Genomic DNA, 18,064 nt, shown 5'->3' on the forward strand with positions numbered 1-18,064 from the left:
AATCATTGTGTGTGCATGTACAAGCTCGAAGTGAGCAGCTCATGAGTTGAACTTGGCTTCCGGCAAATACCGTTTGCACAGGAAACGACATCAACATTCACGTGGCCAGCGTACTGAAAATTGGTCGATATGCAGGCTGCAAGACAAGCCCAGTCCAAGAAGACATGTCGGATCGTAGTCAACACTGTCCGCCTACTACTCTACATCGCGCCACGGCCTGTCGATAGCCCCGTCATCGCCAGCCTGCCCCTCCTCGCCCGTTCCGACAGTCGCTAGCGTAAGCTCTTCCATACGCCTTGTGAAGTCGTTCATATCGTCGATGGCTTCCTGCGCAATCGTCTGGCCGTCCTCTGGCGCAACCTCGTCCCACGATGGTGCACCGGTCCAGCCTCCGTTGTCGTGGATGTAGTGTAGGAAAGAGCTCCAGAGCGGGTCGAGCGCCAGCACGTTCGGATCGCCGATGATGATGAGGAGCGCTTTGGCGCGAGTGACGGACACTACGGGAGATGTCAGAAAACTATTTGGCGAGGTAAAGACAACGTACGCACCATTGAAGCGGCGCGGGTTGGCGACAAAGCCAAGCGTGTGACGGAGATCGTACTGAACGAATTCTTGACTGCTCCTGACCGTGGAGATGATGATCACCCGCCGCTCCTGCGAGACTTCGTCAACCTATGATACCTTCAAAGCGAACATCGTGCATACCTGGCCTTGGAACTCCTCAACACTCCCAACCTTGATTTTCTCCGCGCCAGAGCTCTGAAGTGCCTTGCGTATTTTCACGCACTGCGCGTGATACGGCGCAATGACGCCAATGTCGTCGTCAGCTGGGAAAAGTCGTAAGCACATTGCGAAGTCCACATCTCCATGGTGCACGTACTGGCCCGGAACCCGGTCGTTGAGCGCGCCTGCTTCAGCTTCTCGATATAGTTCTTGACCTGCAATGCCTCGTGAATGTTGAAGAATGAAGGGGACGACGCCTCGCGGTCGTCCTTGCCGGAGATGGCGTGGAAGATAATGGGGAATTTCTTGTTGGGGAGCTCAGGCCATCCCATGTAGGAGTTGATAGCCTTCGGGCTTGCGCAGGGCTCGAGCTCACCGCGGTAGAAGCGCTCGTTCGGGAAGCGCAGGATAGCAGCGTGCGAGCGGTAGTTCTTTGTCAACTTCACGACGCTATGGCTTTGTCAAAAATGAAACGGTATCCTAGAATGCACAATGACTCACGACTTGCCAAAGCCCGTCTGCTGGTCGTATACCTCCCTTTGCATCAACCTCTCAATGTAGCTTGTCTCAAGGCCGAGTTGAGAGGCGATCCGCGACCGAATGATTGGACCAAGCTGCTGCGGGTCTCCGGAGAGGATCACATTCGTATCGTTGTCCGCCATAGTCTTGATTGCGATCATGGCCTCCGGCTCCGTGGCCTGACCGGCCTCGTCGATGAAGATGTGGGAGTAGTGCCCTCGCGGCATGCCCCGACCCGTGAAGATCGATGCCGACACGCACGTCGTAACGACGACGCGGAACCTCTTCATGATCGCGCCAGGCGGCACTTTGAACGGGCCGCTGTACTTGATTTTGTCGGTGACGCATGTGTACTTCCTGAGCTCGTCCGGGACATCGTTGGTATGCCGTGACGGGGCGTAGAAGCGGAACATCTCGGTGTCCGACAGTACGGTCAGGCGAGACGCGATGAGGTCGGCGGCGGAGTTTGAGGGTGCGCAGGCGATGATGCGAGCGTTGGGGTCCTTCTTCAGTACTTGCAGAATGGCTTCGACAATCGTGACCTAGAATATATGAACAAATGGAAGACAGGGCATGGAACAATACGCACGGTCTTGCCTGTCCCGGGACTAGAAAGGATATCAGTCAATGACCTCAGGCGAGTGCAGCAGGAAACACTAACGGCCCAAACACAACGAACGGGAGCGAACCCTTGGGAAGCTTGACAATGGACGCAATCGCCTGCAACTGCGGCACATTCGTCGCAATGAGCGCATTAGTCGTCCGTATTCCGCTCTTCGAGATGCGCGAAGCAACCAGCGAATGTTTATGGTCGGGGAACAGCACTCGCGGTTGATCGAAGACGGTGTCCAGCGCTTGGTGCTGTCGACGGAGGGGGATACGGTTGAGCTTGAAGCGGACCGTGTAGCGCTGCGACGACGACCATCCGAAAGACGAGTGGAACTTGAGCCCGACCTCAGCCTGACGCACGACGTGCACGCGACCTTCGAACCAGCGGCCGTTGTTGTCGCCGGATTTCTGGACGAGGATTCGATCGCCTAAGAATGTCAGATGATTGAGCATACATATAAAAGGGCCATAGACTCACCGATGAGCACGCTCGGCCGTTTTTCAGCCAGACCTGGCACGTCGAGGCTGGACCACAGTTAAAGATGTAACGCTCGCACAGGCAAGCGACGACGACATACTAATAGTATTGATCCTGTCGACCAGTGGAAAACCCCAACCGATTGAACTGGGTGAACCCTTGTCGCCTGAGCTCGGCGTCCTCGATGTCATATATTTCCAGGTCCCGCCTAAAGATGGGCGTGAGCATGATGACTGAACGATTGATACAGCGACGTACTCAGAGCGGTACTCTTCGGCCCACAGCAAGCACTTGAAGTGCTTCGAGTGCCCAGCACTGTCGAAGACGCGCGGAAGAAACCCGGCGCGAAGCTGGCCGACGATCTCGTTGTCAGAGCCCCGCGACAGTACATTGTGTAGGTACGTCGGGATATTGGCGTAGGGCAGCTTGCCGATATATGTGATAGCGTCAAGCAACTCGGGCTTGGGGCCCTCGACGATTTCCGTCTCTGGTGCGCGGTCGACTCGTCGGCGAGGCCGGTATGGCGCGATCGGCCTGAGTTCTTCGAATGTCGCTTTGTCCCCAACGCTTGCGCGCAGGCTTCGCACGATAACGAACTCCTTCCTGAGCTGCACATCCTGAAAGACGACTTCGATGCGGTCCTGGAATATGCCGAGGAACTGCGCGCGGAATTCGACCTCGATACGAGTTGACCCAGTGGACGAGACATCCCCGAGGCTGCCCGCTCCGATGATGCGCGGCGTGAATCTAGGGAAAGTTCAGTTCACATACAGTACAATTGGAATGTCGAGTACGAACCCAGGGGCCCGAAACTTGCTCTTTGAGGACGCCAGATCGATGCGGACGATGCGCAAGGCTGCGTTGACCGTCTTCTTGACAGTGCGAGAGCACACAACAGTCTGCCCTCCGGCTACGACGTCGAAGTCATATTCTCCTTCGATGACGACGCCATTTCGGTCTTGTTCGGCGTCTTCTAGCGCAGAGTGGTAGATCGCATAGTCAGCGCACGCCCTGTGAACTGGCGACGATACGTGTGCGTCCCAGCGACGAGTTATAATGTCCTTCCTGCATACGTTGCAATGGCGGAAGCCGGGCGGTGTGTCCTCCACGGGCTCTACCACCGGGGACACACCTTGCAACGATGCTTGTTGTGCATGAAGTCGTCCATTGATATGGTCGTTCCAGGCACCACCACCCATTATCCTGTCGCATATAGAGCAACGCAGGCTGCCGGAGTACCCATTCAGGACCTTCCGATGTTTCTTCCCACTCAAATGGGAGTCAAGCTGGCCTTGGGAAGAGAAGAACCGAGCGCAAACGGTGCATTCGAAGGCGTCATGCCTGTAAGTGCAAGAATCGCGAGAGCAACGACCAGAGGCGACGAGGTCGGGACAGAGGGCGACAACCATGATGCACCAATGTAGACCGTGAGCAGTGGTGGTGCAAAGGCAAGGGCAGACGAAAATTGCAGAGTTGAACGCCTCGCGGATACAACGTGTACGGCATCATGAGTCTTCTCCCGCTCCGCTAAATGGACGCTAAGGCGCTATGATAGGCGCCTGTCCTGTACATTGACTTCAGCTTCGTCGGGTGTAGGTGCAAAGTAAAGAGCTCGTATGCCTGTGCGAATACGAGAGGGGAGAAACGACCATGCCATGGCTCCTTATCGAGTTTCTCAGAATTCCTAAGGCTCAATTCTGTCGCAGGAAGCTTGGTCGTCCTATGTCCGCTGTATTGAGTATCCTTGCCAGCTGACGTTTCGTTTTCAATGGTAATCACGACCACCGCTACGCACGCCTGATGATCCGTCCAAAGTCATCCCTAATATCCGGGAGACGCAGTCCTTTATAGACAGCGGTGGAGTAGAGACCATGGACGTCTGTATGAGAGAGAGCCCAAAGCCAAGCTGTTCCTTCGCTGCAGGTTATTTCTTTTGAGCGTCAGATCTGGTTTCCCGAAGTGCATTATGAATTAAATAGCCCAACTCGACGTAAGGCACTGACCTAATTCGCCACAGTTTGCCCAAGCTAGACGGGCTAATTTACTTTGGTAGGGCATAGTGGTGAATGCCTGGGGAAGATCAACTTGTCGACGGGTACATGAGGGTCGAGAAAGAGAGTCGTCTATGTAGTAGATACGTGACTATGTGACCGGACATCGGTCCGAAGTTGCCAGTCACATACTGTAAGTTTGACCGCAACTGTCCGACTTGCGCTCTTTCAACTCGAGCATTGGTCTCTTCATCCTGCGAGCACACTTGCGTGAATCCAGGGAGCTTGATTCCCAAAGTCGCTCTACCAATCCGAACGTAGAATAGGTAGGCCAACGATCCCGAGTTGTGTAAACCCCTCGCAGGTTCTTACGCGCCTTCGGCCAGTCCTTTCTCAGCGTCCTCGCACAGATACAAGGAGTCTAGACAGTCCTATTACCCACAACCTACCAACACCACCGATGTTGTCGAAGCAGAAGCAGTGACCAACTCAGGGCACATCATTCTCCGGTCGTGCTTCTGAATGCTCAAGCAAGCCTCTGGACTTCGAAGACCGGACCCTCTCGGGAAAAGACTGACTTCCCGAGTTCTTTGCCATCCTCAAACTCAATCTAGACTGAGAGGATTGGTCCCATTGTAGGTAATTAGAGGTCGGCGGCATCTATTGACACCTTGGTCGTGCCGTGCGTCTTACATCTCGGTCAGAGGTTCGCGTGCGGTACGTGCGAACGGTTTCGTCCCATAGTTCTCTTCTCATGGATTGTGTATAGGGGGTCCTGTACCTTCAACCCTCGGCATGAATGACGCCTTATTTGTCTTTCTGGATCTGTAGGACCATGTCGTACCGATGGCGCCCCTTCGAAGGCGAAGTATTTGCAAGTCTCAGTCTACACGGAGTCGGTATCATATGAGCCTCTCGATGCTGCCAGAATGAAGGAATGACTCATTTACGCTGACGCCAAGATCTCTATGTTCTCTTCTGCAGGTCCTGCGACCTCCAAGGTATGCACCCTCAATCTACACCCTCCATACAGGGAGGGGCAATCGTACCTTAGCGTACCTTTGCTCGACCTTCCTATGTCGGATGCCTTGGGCTACCCTCCATCGGTACCAGGCCGCGCAATCCGCCCATGGAGTCTACTTGTACGTCCTTCATGAGCTATTATTGCTTGGCCACTACTCATATTGCGACCCCTCTTGTGCAGTCTGACCTATGACCAAAAACACCATCATCGTTATCGCGTCCCCGGGGCCACCCCCTGGCACCATCGCTCGGCAGAACCGCAGAGGACCTCGGCATATCGATCTTCACTGCGGGGGACGGGTCTGGACTCCGTCGTACTGAACCCTAACCCTCTTTTGGGTATCCGATTCATGTCCTTAAGGTTATATAAGACGCCAGCAGCCTGCCGCCGTAAAAGCGTGTCCCGATTAGGGCCCAGTCAGGATCCATCCCCTCCCGGGATTGCTCTTCGCTTCTGACCGCCATCTCGCCCGCCCACTCCCCCAGTCGACAGCCAGCTTGCCCATGGTCTCGCCGTTATGTCTACTATCGACACATTCCTTGACGCTGCGGCCACCCTCTCAACAGGCCTCTCGAAGCGTGGTATTCGGCACGCATTTTACGGAGATATAGTCCGCGACATACTTCAAGGCAATCCGGACAGCAAGGTACGAACTCGCCTTGCTTCCTTGCTCTGCTCGACAACTGAAACGTATGGCCCAGGAAATATGCTGCATCGTGGAATCGGCAGGAATGAACACTTGCCCATTCCGACGCGTTCGTGACGCTCTACAAGGCGTGCCGTCTATGACGGCCAATTTCACGCCTTGGTCGAAGAGGTAAGCCATTCAGCGAAGAAAAATCAGCTCATCTGACTGACGACGACCGGATTAGGCTGCATGTCGTATACACCAAGGTCTCTCCGCCCATTCGCGTGCGTATACTTCCTCCGTCTGGTACTCGTCGCGATTCTGACGTCCGCAGATTGAGATCCTGCCTTCGGGGGAGACAGGCCCGCTGTCGCTCGATGATTCCGCGGTCATGATGTTGAGGGGCGTGCCCTTCCTCAATTTCTCGGAGCTCATTCGCGCGCGGCTCAAGTCGTGGATGATGTACGTACTGCAGCTGCTAGCCGGCAAATTTTACTGACGGTGTTGAAGTGGCCAAAAGGACACGCAGGCTCGCGACATCATATATTTCCTGCAGAAGTACTGGCGACGCATCGACATCAACCGTATACCAGAGGCCGACATGTCGGTCTTCCTGCGCTGTAACACGGTCGCAGCGCCGGCGTGGCTCGCGATCAACAGCCGGTACACTACGTGAAGCGGGTGCGTACGCGAGGGTGAGCCTTCGCGGTCTTCTCGAGGGCGGTCGCGGCCTACCAGGCTTGTGCGCTGGTTCAAGTCGGAGATGAAATCCATATGGACTCTAGGCGATTGTTGTGTGTATGTACGTACTCTGGATGTCTACCGCATCTTCTGCATTCGAAAACTTGTACTAAGCGGACGGATTACTTGTATTAATGGGATTGATGTCCAGGTCCAATCGAGCTTCAGCCTGCAAGTTGTTTGTGCACGTGCTTCAAGCGAGCGGCAAGTAGGCGCCCACCCCAGCTTGGGGCGCCACAGATGTGTCCTGGAGGCGCCGCATGGGAACCTGAACTGGTCAGCTGGCCGGCGAGCGGAGGGTTGAAGGTGATTTATTGATCGGGGCCGGGTCCAGGTCACAAGATCCGGCGCATACGGCTCGTCTCGTGCCTCCACCTGGCCGCAAGCCATTTAAATAAAAGAGCCGCCCGGCCAACCGCCCCAGCTGCATTGACATGATCATGACGACTGCCGCTTCCCCCTGCACCACTCGCCCACGCCCATCTCCGTGCTCCTATTGAGTGCAATGGGGATTCGGGCGGCAGTAAGCACTGGTATCTATCCTTGTTGTCCCCATTAGTCAATCACAGCTTGCCATTCTCGAGGTCACGCCCCAGCGAACAGGGTGTGGCTCGCATCGGCCAATCCGTACCCCGCAGCAAATCAACATGTAATAGATCGCCGAAGATCTCTGACGGTCTTGGTCCCCGCCCTTAACTCTCGCGTTTCCTCCTAACCTCAGCAGCGTGCCCACCGCCCTCGCCCCACTTAACATGTCTTGCGCCTGACAGAAGACATCCCCACCCATCCTACCCCCTCTCCATCCACTATGCGCCCCGAGGAAACGCAGCGGCTCCGTCAGACGGCAGCTGCCTTTTCGCAGCTCCTCCGCTCGCACGACATTCCGCACGCCTTCCATGGCAACTTTTTGGTGTCCTTGGTTTCCCGCAGACAGCTTTGCGAGGTGAGTGCGCCCGTTTACCGTTGGTACCTACCCCTGAGGACCAAGTATTCCTAGGAAATGGTATGCATCGTGGAAAACGGGCAACGACATGCCTTCCGCCGGGTGCGGGACGCGCTAGCGTCGTCCGAAGACTTTAGGACAGTCTTTTCACCGTGGACAAATCGGTGTGTGCCCCGCCTTCATCTTGCCCACCCACTGACCCCTCTCCCAGATTACACGTTACATACACCGAATTAATCCCTTCCATCGAGGTGATGACTTCGTGACCCGTGCCACCGCCCCTCTCGCTCATGAGCTTGTCCCTTAGTTCGAGATTCTACCCGCTGGCGAGACGGGTCCGCTACGTCTCACTCGACATACTGTTATGAAGATTCAGGGTGTACCCTTTCTGACGATCACGGAGTACGTGCGCGCCAAGTTGAACAGCTGGATAATGTGCGTCCGTCATCTCTTCATCTCTACGGTGCGGACTTACGAGCGATACAGCCGACGACTTGACCTCGACGCTCACGACCTGCTGTACGTCCTAGCGCGGTACTGGAACAGCGTTGACGCCAACCGCATATCGGACACCGACATGAATGTATTTGTCCACGAAAATCCTGAGGCGGCGCCACCATGGGCGGCTATCCGGCGAAAGTACGATTTGTAGCATGGCTGTTATTTGCGGGTATACCCTACGACACGGAACGAGGCCTGTATTGTGGAATTTAATTTATTGATATGGTCAGACGCCCAAATTCACCGCATCGACAAAGCTCTTGACGTTGCATTGCCTGCCGTCACCCTGGGCGTCGGAGGAGTTGAGGGTGTGTCACCCATTCAAGGCGCCGCTGTCAGCGCCAGTACCACATCCGTCTGATCAGTGGTATAAGCAGTGTTATCGAGCAGCTATCGGGAGGCCATGCCACCGTCGTGTGCAGAGGTGTGCGCCTTTCTGTGGAGCGCACGGCCCTTGTTGCTCATTCAGCGGAGGCGACGTTGTGTACGACACATGGGCACCGCGTGCATCATAGCATATAAACTTTAGGTGAGATATCAGTATGCGGATAAAGAGACTTCGGCAGGTATCACGAGTGCTGAGCGTGATAGCGAAAAGCGGCTACTGCCTCAACTCTTCAGCACTTTGGCTGCGTCATATACTCGAACCGCAGCTACCATGATTGCGAGGGCTACGATAGGCTGAGTGTGTGCGCTGCAATCGCGAAGGTATTAGCAGAGCTGCCTGGAGCCCGCGATCTGAGGAGCTTGGGGTCGATCACATCGAGTGCAACGCTAGATGTTAGAGGGAGAGACGGCCCGCCAGGCTATCGATTGCGGGATATGGTACGCGGCAGGCAGCTCGCCCATCGGGCCATCTGCACCTCCATGGACGCCCGGTCCTGTATGGGCGCCTTCGAGGGGTCACAATTCAATGCTCGCGCTGACAGAAGTCTTTCATTCAGTCGCGATCCGCGTAAAAAAGACGTAATGCTCACCTTCTCTTCCGACAATCACTGCAGAGGGCGACCTACAATCGCCCTGACTATGTATAGAGTGAATGGCGGAGTCGCCAGGACCTGCCCACGTCCGGGAGGGTCCGCGAGCCACAGGTATACTGGAGTGGACCTCTGTCAGCGGTGTAGCAGCAGTCCGCGATTTAGCCACTTCTTCGGGGGCAAGGACGGCGCGGAGCAGTGTTGGCGAGGGACGCAGAAGGATGGCGAGCTGGCGGAGGCCTGTCGCCACCTTCATGTAGAGCGTATCAGAGAGTTATCACAGTCATCCGTCTAAGATCGATGGATAAACACAGATATAGTGGAGAAGAAGAGCAACGAGAAGAGCGGAGGCCAGGTCTCCCGCGACGCATGACGAAGCCCGAGTCGTGTAGGTCGGCTTTTGAGGCCAATGTCCGGGCTGAAGAACAGACGGTCGGCACGGCAGTCTAAAGCGAGTACACGAAGTCAGGAAGCCGAGGACTGAGAAGAACCTATCCATCTCGTGGAATGCGACCGGATAGCGCTGCGAGAAGTCAATGACACGCAAAAGACCGAGGCCACCACACCTACGGGCGGCTTGCGATAGCTATACAGGTGCAATGCTTGCCGTAGGCGAGATACAGATACACCGTACGCATGCGCCTTGACCGACCGCTCGTCGTGGCGGGCCGTGTCCACCAGATCGGAAAGTGCCTAGCTTGTTGTTCGCCGGCGCAGAGAGGGACGAGTGGGTCGACGTCGGTCATCAGCGAGCAACTCTTAGCAGCAGCCCACTATCAGCGAGGGAAGGCTCCATACAACGGTGGCCCATGCAGTTCGGATCGAACGTCGACGCCGGAGCAGCGCATGAGGATTCGGAAAGAAGTTCAACTTGTATTGGTCGCGTGACACTGATGCGCCCGGCCATTGCCGGGCCCACGGTTCAACCACGATTTGGGTGCATGCGCTCTCCCATGTCCGCTATCTGCCATCTTGATTCATTCGTGTATGCACCAGCGAATACACGTAGCGTATCATCGTCTACGTCGTATATGTATATATGTACAAGAATGTCGCGCCGCGCCACGCCTCCGACGACTGAATCGGCAGGGAGATCCAAAGCAGTCCAATAACGAACAGTAAGCTAAGTACTAAACACAAATCCGAGGAGACGAGCGCGGCTGACTGCATTGAAAGAAATCCGAATCGATGAAAGAGCTGGGTGGATGCTGACAGGACATGGGTAGACTCGGTGATAGGGCGACTCGAGTGGAGTCGGCGGACAGGACCAGGCGCGGGGCCTGTTAACATGCGCACCAAGCCCCACCGACCAAACACAACCCTCACAAGATTGCGCTCTATCAACGCGCTGCAGGGTTCGGGGCCTCCCCATTCACCGTTTGCCCGGCCAGCTTCTCCGCCAGCCCCTCCACCGACTCGTCGCCCTCCTGCACCGATGGCGTCTGCCCCGTCCACACGCCCTGAATCAGGCTCATCGTGCTCTCCAAGCTCCTCCTCCTCGTACTCGGGCTCGTCATGGTCGTCCCCAGGCTCGCTTGGCGCCCGTGGCCACGCTTGAACGGCGTGCCCGCCGTTGGTGTTCCCGGCGACGACGGTGTGCGCGCAGGAGAGCCCGCGGGCGAGGCTGCTCCATCGGAGATCGCCTGCTTGAGGGCATCAGCGGAGACGGGCTGCGACGGATCGTGCGCGCCGTTTTCCGCTGGCGTCTGTGGGAGGGAACCAGAGATGATCGCCTTGCCCTCCTCCGAGTCGGCGTCGTACAGATCGGGCGGCAAACGCTCGTTCTCAATATCGGACTTCCGTCTGCACAAGCATTAGGTGAGGAGCGGGCACGGCAGATGAAAGACTTACGCCTCCTCAAAGCCAGTGATGGCCTCCTTGATACCCTCGGTACCGGCTGCAAGCGTACCATACGGGAGCTTGCTCGTGCCGGAGATGTTTTTGAGCTCAGACACCTTCTCGGACTCCTCACTATGAAGGCAAAGTGAGTGGAGATTTCGGGTGCGGACAGAGGTATGACCGACCGCAGCAAGGCAAAGACGCGCGCCATACGGCCAACAGCCATGATCTTGTTCTTGATGACCTTCTTGCGCGCATCACCCTCGTCCGCTGTCGGTGAGACTGGCACTTCCTCTTCGTCGCTCTCCTCGAGTTCTTCCTTGGTACAAGTGTTAAGCACGGCAACAAGCATGTCAGTGACTGTATGTGTGTCAGGGATCCATCAAGTCCAACAGGTTGAGGACGCACTCTTCTCGCCAACGAACGGCAAGCTCCAAGTGAACACATCCATGAAATTAGGCAACCAGTACGGATGCGGGGTGCAGTTGAACTGCCGGATGTTCATGACGTTGCTCTCATACTTAAGGACCGCCGCCTTGTTGTTATAGACGTCAAGGTAGTTCGGCGCGGAGAAAATGGTCATGACGGAGGGGAAACCGGTCGACTTCGTCTTGCGGTACATGCGATAGCCGGCATCCTGCGCTTCGTGCGCACGGATGATGGACAGCAGGTTGTTGCGCTCGAGGAACTGACATGCTGCTTGATAACTGTGGCGGAAGGTAAGTCGATGCCACAAAGCAGAAAAAGCGCGCTAACGCACGTGAAGAAGTACGAGCAGCCTCGTACGTGGTTGTGCAAGAAGTTGTCCGTGACCTTTTCCGTGCCAAAGTCTTCGACGGGATCTGACCAGAGGATATCACACATCAGGCCGTGGGTCGGTGGTTCTCTGAACCGGTCGATCTCGCGCAGGTCGTCGAGCGTGTTCAGCTCCGGCGATAGACCACCGTGTATGCACAAGAACTGCTTGTTCATCACGGCGGCGAGCGGAAGCGCGCAGAACGACTCCATGCAGGCGTCATAAATCCTCTCCGAGTACTTGTGCTTGCCTGACGTCTGATCAGCACGGTGTCAGCTGGGCAGCGATAACGACGCACACTCGAGCTTGAACGTGAAGTAGTCGGTGAGATGGCGGCACTCATGGTTGCCGCGCAGGAGGAAGAGGGTGTCGGGGTACCAGATCTTGAGCGACCAGAGGTAGAGGACGCACTGCCATCGCGGTTAGCAGTTTCCCGGTGGGCAGCGGGCGAGGATGCGTACTTCAATCGAGAAGTATCCACGATCGACGTAGTCACCGAGGAAGAGGTACCGAGTATCAGCGGGGCTTCCCCCGACTTCGAAAAGTTTCATGAGGTCGTACTGGATCGTCGCCGCTCGTCAGCCACAATAGAGAGAGCAACGATTCGGTCACGTACATATTGCCCGTGGATGTCGCCGCAGACTGAGCGAGCATCGGATTAGCACTCGTCGCTAGGCGGGCTGCGCTGCGTGCGCACCTGTTATGGGAGCGTCTACGGAGAGTACGTTCGGCTCCTCGCGGAGGATAGCGGTGCCCTGCTCGATGATCCAGAGCGCCTGCTCCTCCGTCAGTCTGCCCTCGCGATAGAAGTGGTTCTTGAGGAACGCTATGTCTGGTTTGGTGCGATCCTGGCCGCGGTTGGCGAAGAACTGCTCGTCGGTGGGTGTGGACATCGCCGGCGCCTGCACGTCCTTGATGACCCTCTCCTGTGTGCTGACGACGTTGCCATCTTCGAGCGTGTGTTGCGTGAAGTCGATGTCCGGCACGGGCGGCTTCGACGTAATCTCCCCAATGGCGCGTTCTACTTGTGTGCTCATGGTCGTCGTCGTCGTCACCAGCGATGGAGGGAAGGAAGAAACGGCGCTGGTGAATGCAGTGTCAGAACGCGATCGCGTGGGTGACCAAACTCAATGCCACGCGCTAATTTATGGGCGTTTGTGGACCTTCTCATTGGCCCATCTTTTCTTCCTCCTTCTCGCACTGCCAGGCACTGTGTGGCCACAGCTCTAGCATAGGGCCATGCCAAAGTCGAAGGTTATCCGGTAATCAATGAATTGACATAACTCTGACTTCAATAGATGAGCTCAGACCGTAGCACTCAGTATACTGTGCGAGAGGCTTCGGATGCACAGCTGGATTTAAGTTAAAGATGCTAACACCTATTCGAGAGGTACGAAGACGCCAGATGCTGTATTCCAGCCTCAGCCTACAGCAAATAAGCGCCCAAGACCGTTTCCTCACAACTGGCGACACGGTTCTGCGAATCAGGCGAACTTCCCTTGAAACCTGTATCCTGACCCTACTCACGGACGCCGAAAAGAGAGAACCTGCGTGCTGACGCCTCGTACGCGTACACCGGAGAAACGAGCAAATATTTGTACACATTTGGGCTGTGGCGCGCTCCGTCGGGCCGAGCGCCGAATGCCGTCGCCCGTCACTTTTCGTGATCTCATTCATGCGCCCGGACGCGTTGTTCCCTCTCCCCATCTGCTGGCAGCACTGATACGCGCATGAATGCTCGGCTAGCTGACCTCTGTGGACGATATGTAACCACCAATGTAAAGTCCTCAGCCAGCTTGCACAGGATGCGTCCCTGGCCGGGCCTCGTAGGACTCGGCTCAGCACGAACGGCGTTCCCCTCACGGTCGTTCCACGTCAGGCTCCGTGCGCAGAGCGAGCACGAGAAGCAGCCGTTCCGCATCATACACCATATCCGCATTGGTGGGCTCCGCGGGTTCAACTGGTCGCTCGGCCGAAGCGAGGAGCAGGACGCTTGGGATGCGGAGGCGGAGGTGCAGAAGGCGGCTATACTGGAGAAGCTGATGAAGGGGAGGCAGCCAGCAGACCTGAAGATGAGATGTGCGCCACAGCTCTTCCTTCCCTGAACATACAGCTCACAGCAGTGTTACAGGTACGATTTTAGACGCCCAAGGTGTTTATTGAGTTAGCTTGTGAGGAAGTAGGATATTCAACTTTTTATGCCAGGAAACGTCGAGACCGTGTCCGGTCATTTCAAGAAGTCCGATCTAAGCGCCGAGCATGGCCTCAATGTACGTGCACCTTCCCCTCCCCTAGAACTCAACATACTTACCGCCGTCCAGATACGAGATCTCCGCAAGATTGATTCTCGAATACCCAACCTCGTCCCCACTATCCTGGTCCGCAAAGAGTCCATTCTAGTCAACATCCTCCACCTCCGTGCCCTCATCAAAGCCGATGCCGTCGTCCTCTTCGATACGTATGGCTCTGTCGACTCCAGGCTACACTCCACTTTCCTCTACCACTTGCAGGTATGTAGCTCCCCTTCATATTAATCTCATTCCTTCTCACCGTTACCTCATACACCCGCTGATATCACCGCCCTCTCTAGCACAACCTCCGCAGCAAGGCCACCGGCCTCCCCTACGAATTCCGCGCCCTTGAGTCCATCCTGCTCTCCTGTCTGAGCGCCCTCGAAGTCGAGATGGTCTTCATTCGCAACCTCGTCGGCACCCTACTCGCCGAGCTCGAGGACGACATCGATCACGACCGGTTCAAGCGCTTGCTGTACTACTCGCGTCGGCTGGACAGCTTCCAGAATCGGGCGAAGTTGGTGCAAGACTGTTTAGACGAGCTGCTCGACACGGACGAGGACCTGGCGGCCATGTACCTGACGGACAAGAAAAACAATGCGGAGCGGCCGGATGAGGACCACGAGGAGATCGAGTTCATCCTGGAGTCCTTCTCGAAGCAGGTGGAGGAGATCGTGAATGAGGCGCAGAGTATGCAGGTGTGTGGCCACTGATTACCTTGAACGTAACTAGTGGTTTGCTGACCCCGTCTGTCCCCATAGAGCAACGTCCAATCCACCCAAGAGATTGTCGAGCTCATCCTGGATTCCAATCGGAACGCGCTCTTGACGCTTGACCTCAAGGTCTCCATCGCCACCCTCGGCATCGGCATCGGCACGCTCATTGCAGGCCTCTTCGGCATGAACCTGCGCACAGGCTGGGAAGACGACGCGCACGCCTTCTGGGTCATGTCGGGCGTCTCGGGCGTTGTCGCGATCATGGTGGCGTGGAGGGGATTCAGAATGTAAGTGGTTTTTTGTTTGTGGGTCTATTGAATAGTGCGGGGGTGCTGCGCTGAATACTGCTCGCCGTAACCCATATTCGGGTGTCGTTGATGGTGAATGTGGGCTAAGTTGACATATCCTTCAGACTTCGCAAGATCAGGAAAGTCGGCCTGTCGAGCACGCATAGCCCACGGCAAAGGAGGCGACCCTTTTTGCCTCTGCCTTTAGGGCGCGAGCGAATCGGCGACGGCTGGCCATAGTCCTAGCGTTTTTGACAGGCTTGACGACATGGCAATGCGCTCGTTGGGAAGGACACGCAATCGAGTCGAGCATGCGCTTGACGTTCGAGGATGCGCTCGTCACGGACGATGCGGTCGTCACGGAGGGCTCGGTTGCTCGGACCAGGGAACGAGCGTTCATGCACCCCATCCGACCGAACGACACCCCCAAAGCTCCCTAGATGTACACTATACGGCAGGGACGACGCCATAATTGTGCTACCTTGACACGGTTAATTTCCGGACATACTTGTATACCGCCCCTACTCATCTTACCCCCACTTCTCCATGCAGCAATTCACAAAGCTGATGCAACCAGGGATGGCAGTCTTAGTGCAGCCCAAGTTGAGCATCTGTTTGCCTTTCGGCTTTTGCCGCTCCAAGTTGAACTTGCATCACGTGCGCTCGGCACCGTTGCGTTTACCGCTGAGGTACGTTACACCAGCTCACACAACGCAAATCTGCCCATAGTAGGGTTATGGCGGGACGAAAAGCATAGTGGCAGGCGGAAGAGAGCATGAACAGTCACGCAATAATCACACGACTCTCACAAGTTGTGGCAGAGTTATCTCATTGGACATAATAGGTGTACATACAATTTGGTGCATACAGTAAGAATCCTGCATGCTTTGAGGCGACGCATATTTAGAAGACTCCAGGATACTGACGGTCTCGGGAATGCGTGACGAGAACATGCTTCTCGGTGAAGGCATCGACATCGAATCTGCCATAGCCAGAAGCCCCACTGCGCAGAGTCAGACGCGAGCTTAGACGAAGTTTGTAATCCACGTACCCGAAGCCATGTACCGCAATCAGAGACTCCCGGTGGAACGTTGGCCCGTTGATGTTGGTGAAGCCTAACATGGATCAGACGCTGTATCTGCGATGCCCCAAAGTGAACTACGCACCTGCGTTGATCTCAGGCGCGACCGCCTCTATCCTGTCGATATCCTGTGTCCATACAGCGGACGTCAGCGAATAATCACTTGCGTTCGCCCATTCGACGGCCTCCTCTAGGGTGTCGACCTCGGCAATGATTACAACAGGACCGAAGGTCTCCTTCTCCCAGATCTTCATCCCCTTCTTCACGTTCTTCACGATATGCGGCTGGACCAGAGTGCCCTGGCGGGTCACATCACCCAGAAGAACAACAGCACCCTCGTCCTGCGCCTCTTTGATGAGGCTAATGATGCTCTCTGCCGCAGGTTCGCTGAAGACAGCAGACAGCTTAGCGCCGTCGGTGTAGCTGTTGCCCGCGCGGACATTCTGCGCGAGGGCAACCATCTTCGTTGCCAGCGCCTCGGCGACGCCTCGCTGCACGATGACGCGCTCGGTGGACTGGCAAACTTGACCAGAGTTGATCATAGAGCCCCAGATGATTGCTTTGGCCGCCGACTCGAGGTCTGCATCGTCTAGGACCTAGGATGGCGGTCAGGGCATGAAGTGTAGGCGAGTCAAGATGTATGCCTTACCACAGCCGGCGCCTTGCCACCGAGCTCGAGCACAACCGGCTTGAGGTTCTTGGCTGCCTCAACTGCGATGATCTTGCCTACTCGGTCGCTTCCCGTGAACTGAGATTGTCAGTGCGCGACGACTGATGCCCTGATGCCCGACTCACATTCACATGTCGCACCAGCGGATGCGCAATGATCTTCGACACCAACTCAGGCGATGCCTCTCGGGAGATCGACAAGAAATTGAGAACCCCTTTCGGTAGACCGGCTTCCTCGAAGAGTTCGGCGACGACAGCGTGTGTGCGAGGCGTCGCTTCCGAAGCTTTGAGGACAACGGTGTTACCGCATAGGATTGCGCACGAGATGGCGCGAAAAGCAAGTGCGGGCCCGGCGTTCCAGGGCGCGATGCCAAAACTGTTCGAATAGGTCAGGAAACGCCGACCATGCGAACAGAAGACACGTACACCACACCCCACGGCTTCCGCCTAACCTGGACATGCCCGCCTGCCGTACTCGAGGGGAAGTACTCGCCACGCAAACGCTCGATCATGGACGCGCTAGCCCGCAGGTCACCCTGCGAGGCGAGCCAGCACGCGTAGCCCCAGATTGGCGTCGCAGCGACCTCCTCCTTGAGCGCAATCGCGATCTTCGCCTTATACTTGTCCCCCGCGAGCAGATCAGCAGCCTTGTTGAAGATGTCGCGACGCGAGTCCAGGGTGGTCTTCTTCCACGTCTTGAACGCACGGTGCGCAGCTTCGATGGCGGTGACGGAGTCCTCGTAGGTCGCTGCCGCCGCCGTACCGACGACATCGCCCGTCAGCGGGTTGCGGACCTCGTACGTTGCATCGCCGGTTGCAGGTACGTTCTGTCCATCGATGTAAAGAGGGGTGAAAGGCGCCATGATCGCTGTGCTGAGGTCGATTGTGTCCACAGGAGGTTATATACGCCCAATCTCCTCTGAAAGGTACATAGAGTTGAGACGGATTCTGACCTTCGCAATCAGCGTTCCCTGATAGAGGAAGGCCGGCGCTATAGCTATGGGTGATTGGGCGCCAGGGCGTCCATTGAAACAGGACTCGACCGGTATGAGGGTTGTAGCTGGATCTGATACAACGCGTGAGTAAGACAGGCGAGTGCGCCCATAGAAGCTGGGTATCAATCAGAGGGGGATCCGCTGTGGGCGGGAGACCATTGTGCACCGGGTAGGCCATGGCGACTTGTTGTAAGTCGGAAGCTACGAGGTGGCGACATATCGTGAGAGGCTGCAGCGTCGGAGATGGCCCGTCGCA

The 18,064-nt window shown here is 56.3% G+C and overlaps 8 protein-coding genes across 8 annotated transcripts; 3 read left to right on the plus strand and 5 right to left on the minus strand.

Moving 5' to 3' along the window:
* Window positions 1-8: 8 nt before the first annotated feature.
* On the minus strand, window positions 9-2,074 carry SCHCODRAFT_02062678 (P-loop containing nucleoside triphosphate hydrolase protein). The gene is made up of 7 exons (XM_050341654.1): window positions 1,904-2,074; window positions 1,832-1,850; window positions 1,225-1,768; window positions 881-1,173; window positions 706-827; window positions 549-654; window positions 9-497 (listed from the first exon to the last, which is right to left on the minus strand). The coding sequence occupies exons 3-7, from the start codon at window positions 1,653-1,655 to the stop codon at window positions 196-198; spliced, it is 1,254 nt and encodes a 417-aa protein (XP_050198627.1). The 5' UTR covers window positions 1,656-1,768; window positions 1,832-1,850; window positions 1,904-2,074; the 3' UTR covers window positions 9-195.
* On the minus strand, window positions 1,751-3,738 carry SCHCODRAFT_02513276 (uncharacterized protein; the record flags this gene model as incomplete). The annotated part of the gene is made up of 6 exons (XM_003028500.2): window positions 1,751-1,850; window positions 1,904-2,279; window positions 2,330-2,376; window positions 2,430-2,537; window positions 2,588-3,076; window positions 3,128-3,738. The coding sequence occupies 6 exons, from the start codon at window positions 3,736-3,738 to the stop codon at window positions 1,751-1,753; spliced, it is 1,731 nt and encodes a 576-aa protein (XP_003028546.2).
* A 1,934-nt stretch (window positions 3,739-5,672) lies between these two features.
* On the plus strand, window positions 5,673-6,948 carry SCHCODRAFT_02588359 (uncharacterized protein). The gene is made up of 5 exons (XM_003028820.2): window positions 5,673-5,990; window positions 6,046-6,161; window positions 6,217-6,256; window positions 6,307-6,434; window positions 6,483-6,948. Exons 1-5 carry the CDS (start codon window positions 5,862-5,864, stop codon window positions 6,646-6,648), a joined length of 579 nt encoding a protein of 192 aa, XP_003028866.1. The 5' UTR covers window positions 5,673-5,861; the 3' UTR covers window positions 6,649-6,948.
* A 289-nt stretch (window positions 6,949-7,237) lies between these two features.
* Window positions 7,238-8,466, plus strand: SCHCODRAFT_02637740 (uncharacterized protein). The gene is made up of 5 exons (XM_003028819.2): window positions 7,238-7,656; window positions 7,711-7,820; window positions 7,868-7,907; window positions 7,964-8,091; window positions 8,143-8,466. The coding sequence occupies exons 1-5, from the start codon at window positions 7,522-7,524 to the stop codon at window positions 8,306-8,308; spliced, it is 579 nt and encodes a 192-aa protein (XP_003028865.2). The 5' UTR covers window positions 7,238-7,521; the 3' UTR covers window positions 8,309-8,466.
* A 353-nt stretch (window positions 8,467-8,819) lies between these two features.
* SCHCODRAFT_02062768 (uncharacterized protein) lies at window positions 8,820-9,580 on the minus strand. Its single transcript, XM_050341655.1, has 2 exons — window positions 9,135-9,580; window positions 8,820-9,079 (listed from the first exon to the last, which is right to left on the minus strand). The coding sequence occupies exons 1-2, from the start codon at window positions 9,388-9,390 to the stop codon at window positions 8,964-8,966; spliced, it is 372 nt and encodes a 123-aa protein (XP_050198628.1). The 5' UTR covers window positions 9,391-9,580; the 3' UTR covers window positions 8,820-8,963.
* A 495-nt stretch (window positions 9,581-10,075) lies between these two features.
* On the minus strand, window positions 10,076-12,859 carry SCHCODRAFT_02637745 (Metallo-dependent phosphatase). Its single transcript, XM_003028499.2, has 9 exons — window positions 12,467-12,859; window positions 12,386-12,411; window positions 12,231-12,329; window positions 12,068-12,179; window positions 11,734-12,019; window positions 11,382-11,680; window positions 11,159-11,333; window positions 10,986-11,105; window positions 10,076-10,937 (listed from the first exon to the last, which is right to left on the minus strand). Exons 1-9 carry the CDS (start codon window positions 12,804-12,806, stop codon window positions 10,475-10,477), a joined length of 1,920 nt encoding a protein of 639 aa, XP_003028545.1. The 5' UTR covers window positions 12,807-12,859; the 3' UTR covers window positions 10,076-10,474.
* A 1,108-nt stretch (window positions 12,860-13,967) lies between these two features.
* SCHCODRAFT_01102597 (Mg2+ transporter protein) lies at window positions 13,968-15,303 on the plus strand (the record flags this gene model as incomplete). Its single annotated transcript, XM_003028818.1, has 5 exons — window positions 13,968-14,039; window positions 14,091-14,279; window positions 14,360-14,758; window positions 14,822-15,063; window positions 15,189-15,303. The coding sequence occupies 5 exons, from the start codon at window positions 13,968-13,970 to the stop codon at window positions 15,301-15,303; spliced, it is 1,017 nt and encodes a 338-aa protein (XP_003028864.1).
* A 572-nt stretch (window positions 15,304-15,875) lies between these two features.
* SCHCODRAFT_02637755 (aldehyde dehydrogenase) lies at window positions 15,876-17,998 on the minus strand. The gene is made up of 7 exons (XM_003028498.2): window positions 17,975-17,998; window positions 17,240-17,923; window positions 16,940-17,189; window positions 16,794-16,892; window positions 16,230-16,740; window positions 16,115-16,178; window positions 15,876-16,066 (listed from the first exon to the last, which is right to left on the minus strand). Exons 2-7 carry the CDS (start codon window positions 17,674-17,676, stop codon window positions 15,967-15,969), a joined length of 1,461 nt encoding a protein of 486 aa, XP_003028544.1. The 5' UTR covers window positions 17,677-17,923; window positions 17,975-17,998; the 3' UTR covers window positions 15,876-15,966.
* Between the last annotated feature and the right edge of the window lie 66 nt (window positions 17,999-18,064).

The sequence above is a fragment of the Schizophyllum commune genome (assembly GCF_000143185.2).
Source record: "Schizophyllum commune H4-8 unplaced genomic scaffold SCHCOscaffold_10, whole genome shotgun sequence".
Lineage (NCBI taxonomy): Eukaryota > Fungi > Basidiomycota > Agaricomycetes > Agaricales > Schizophyllaceae > Schizophyllum > Schizophyllum commune.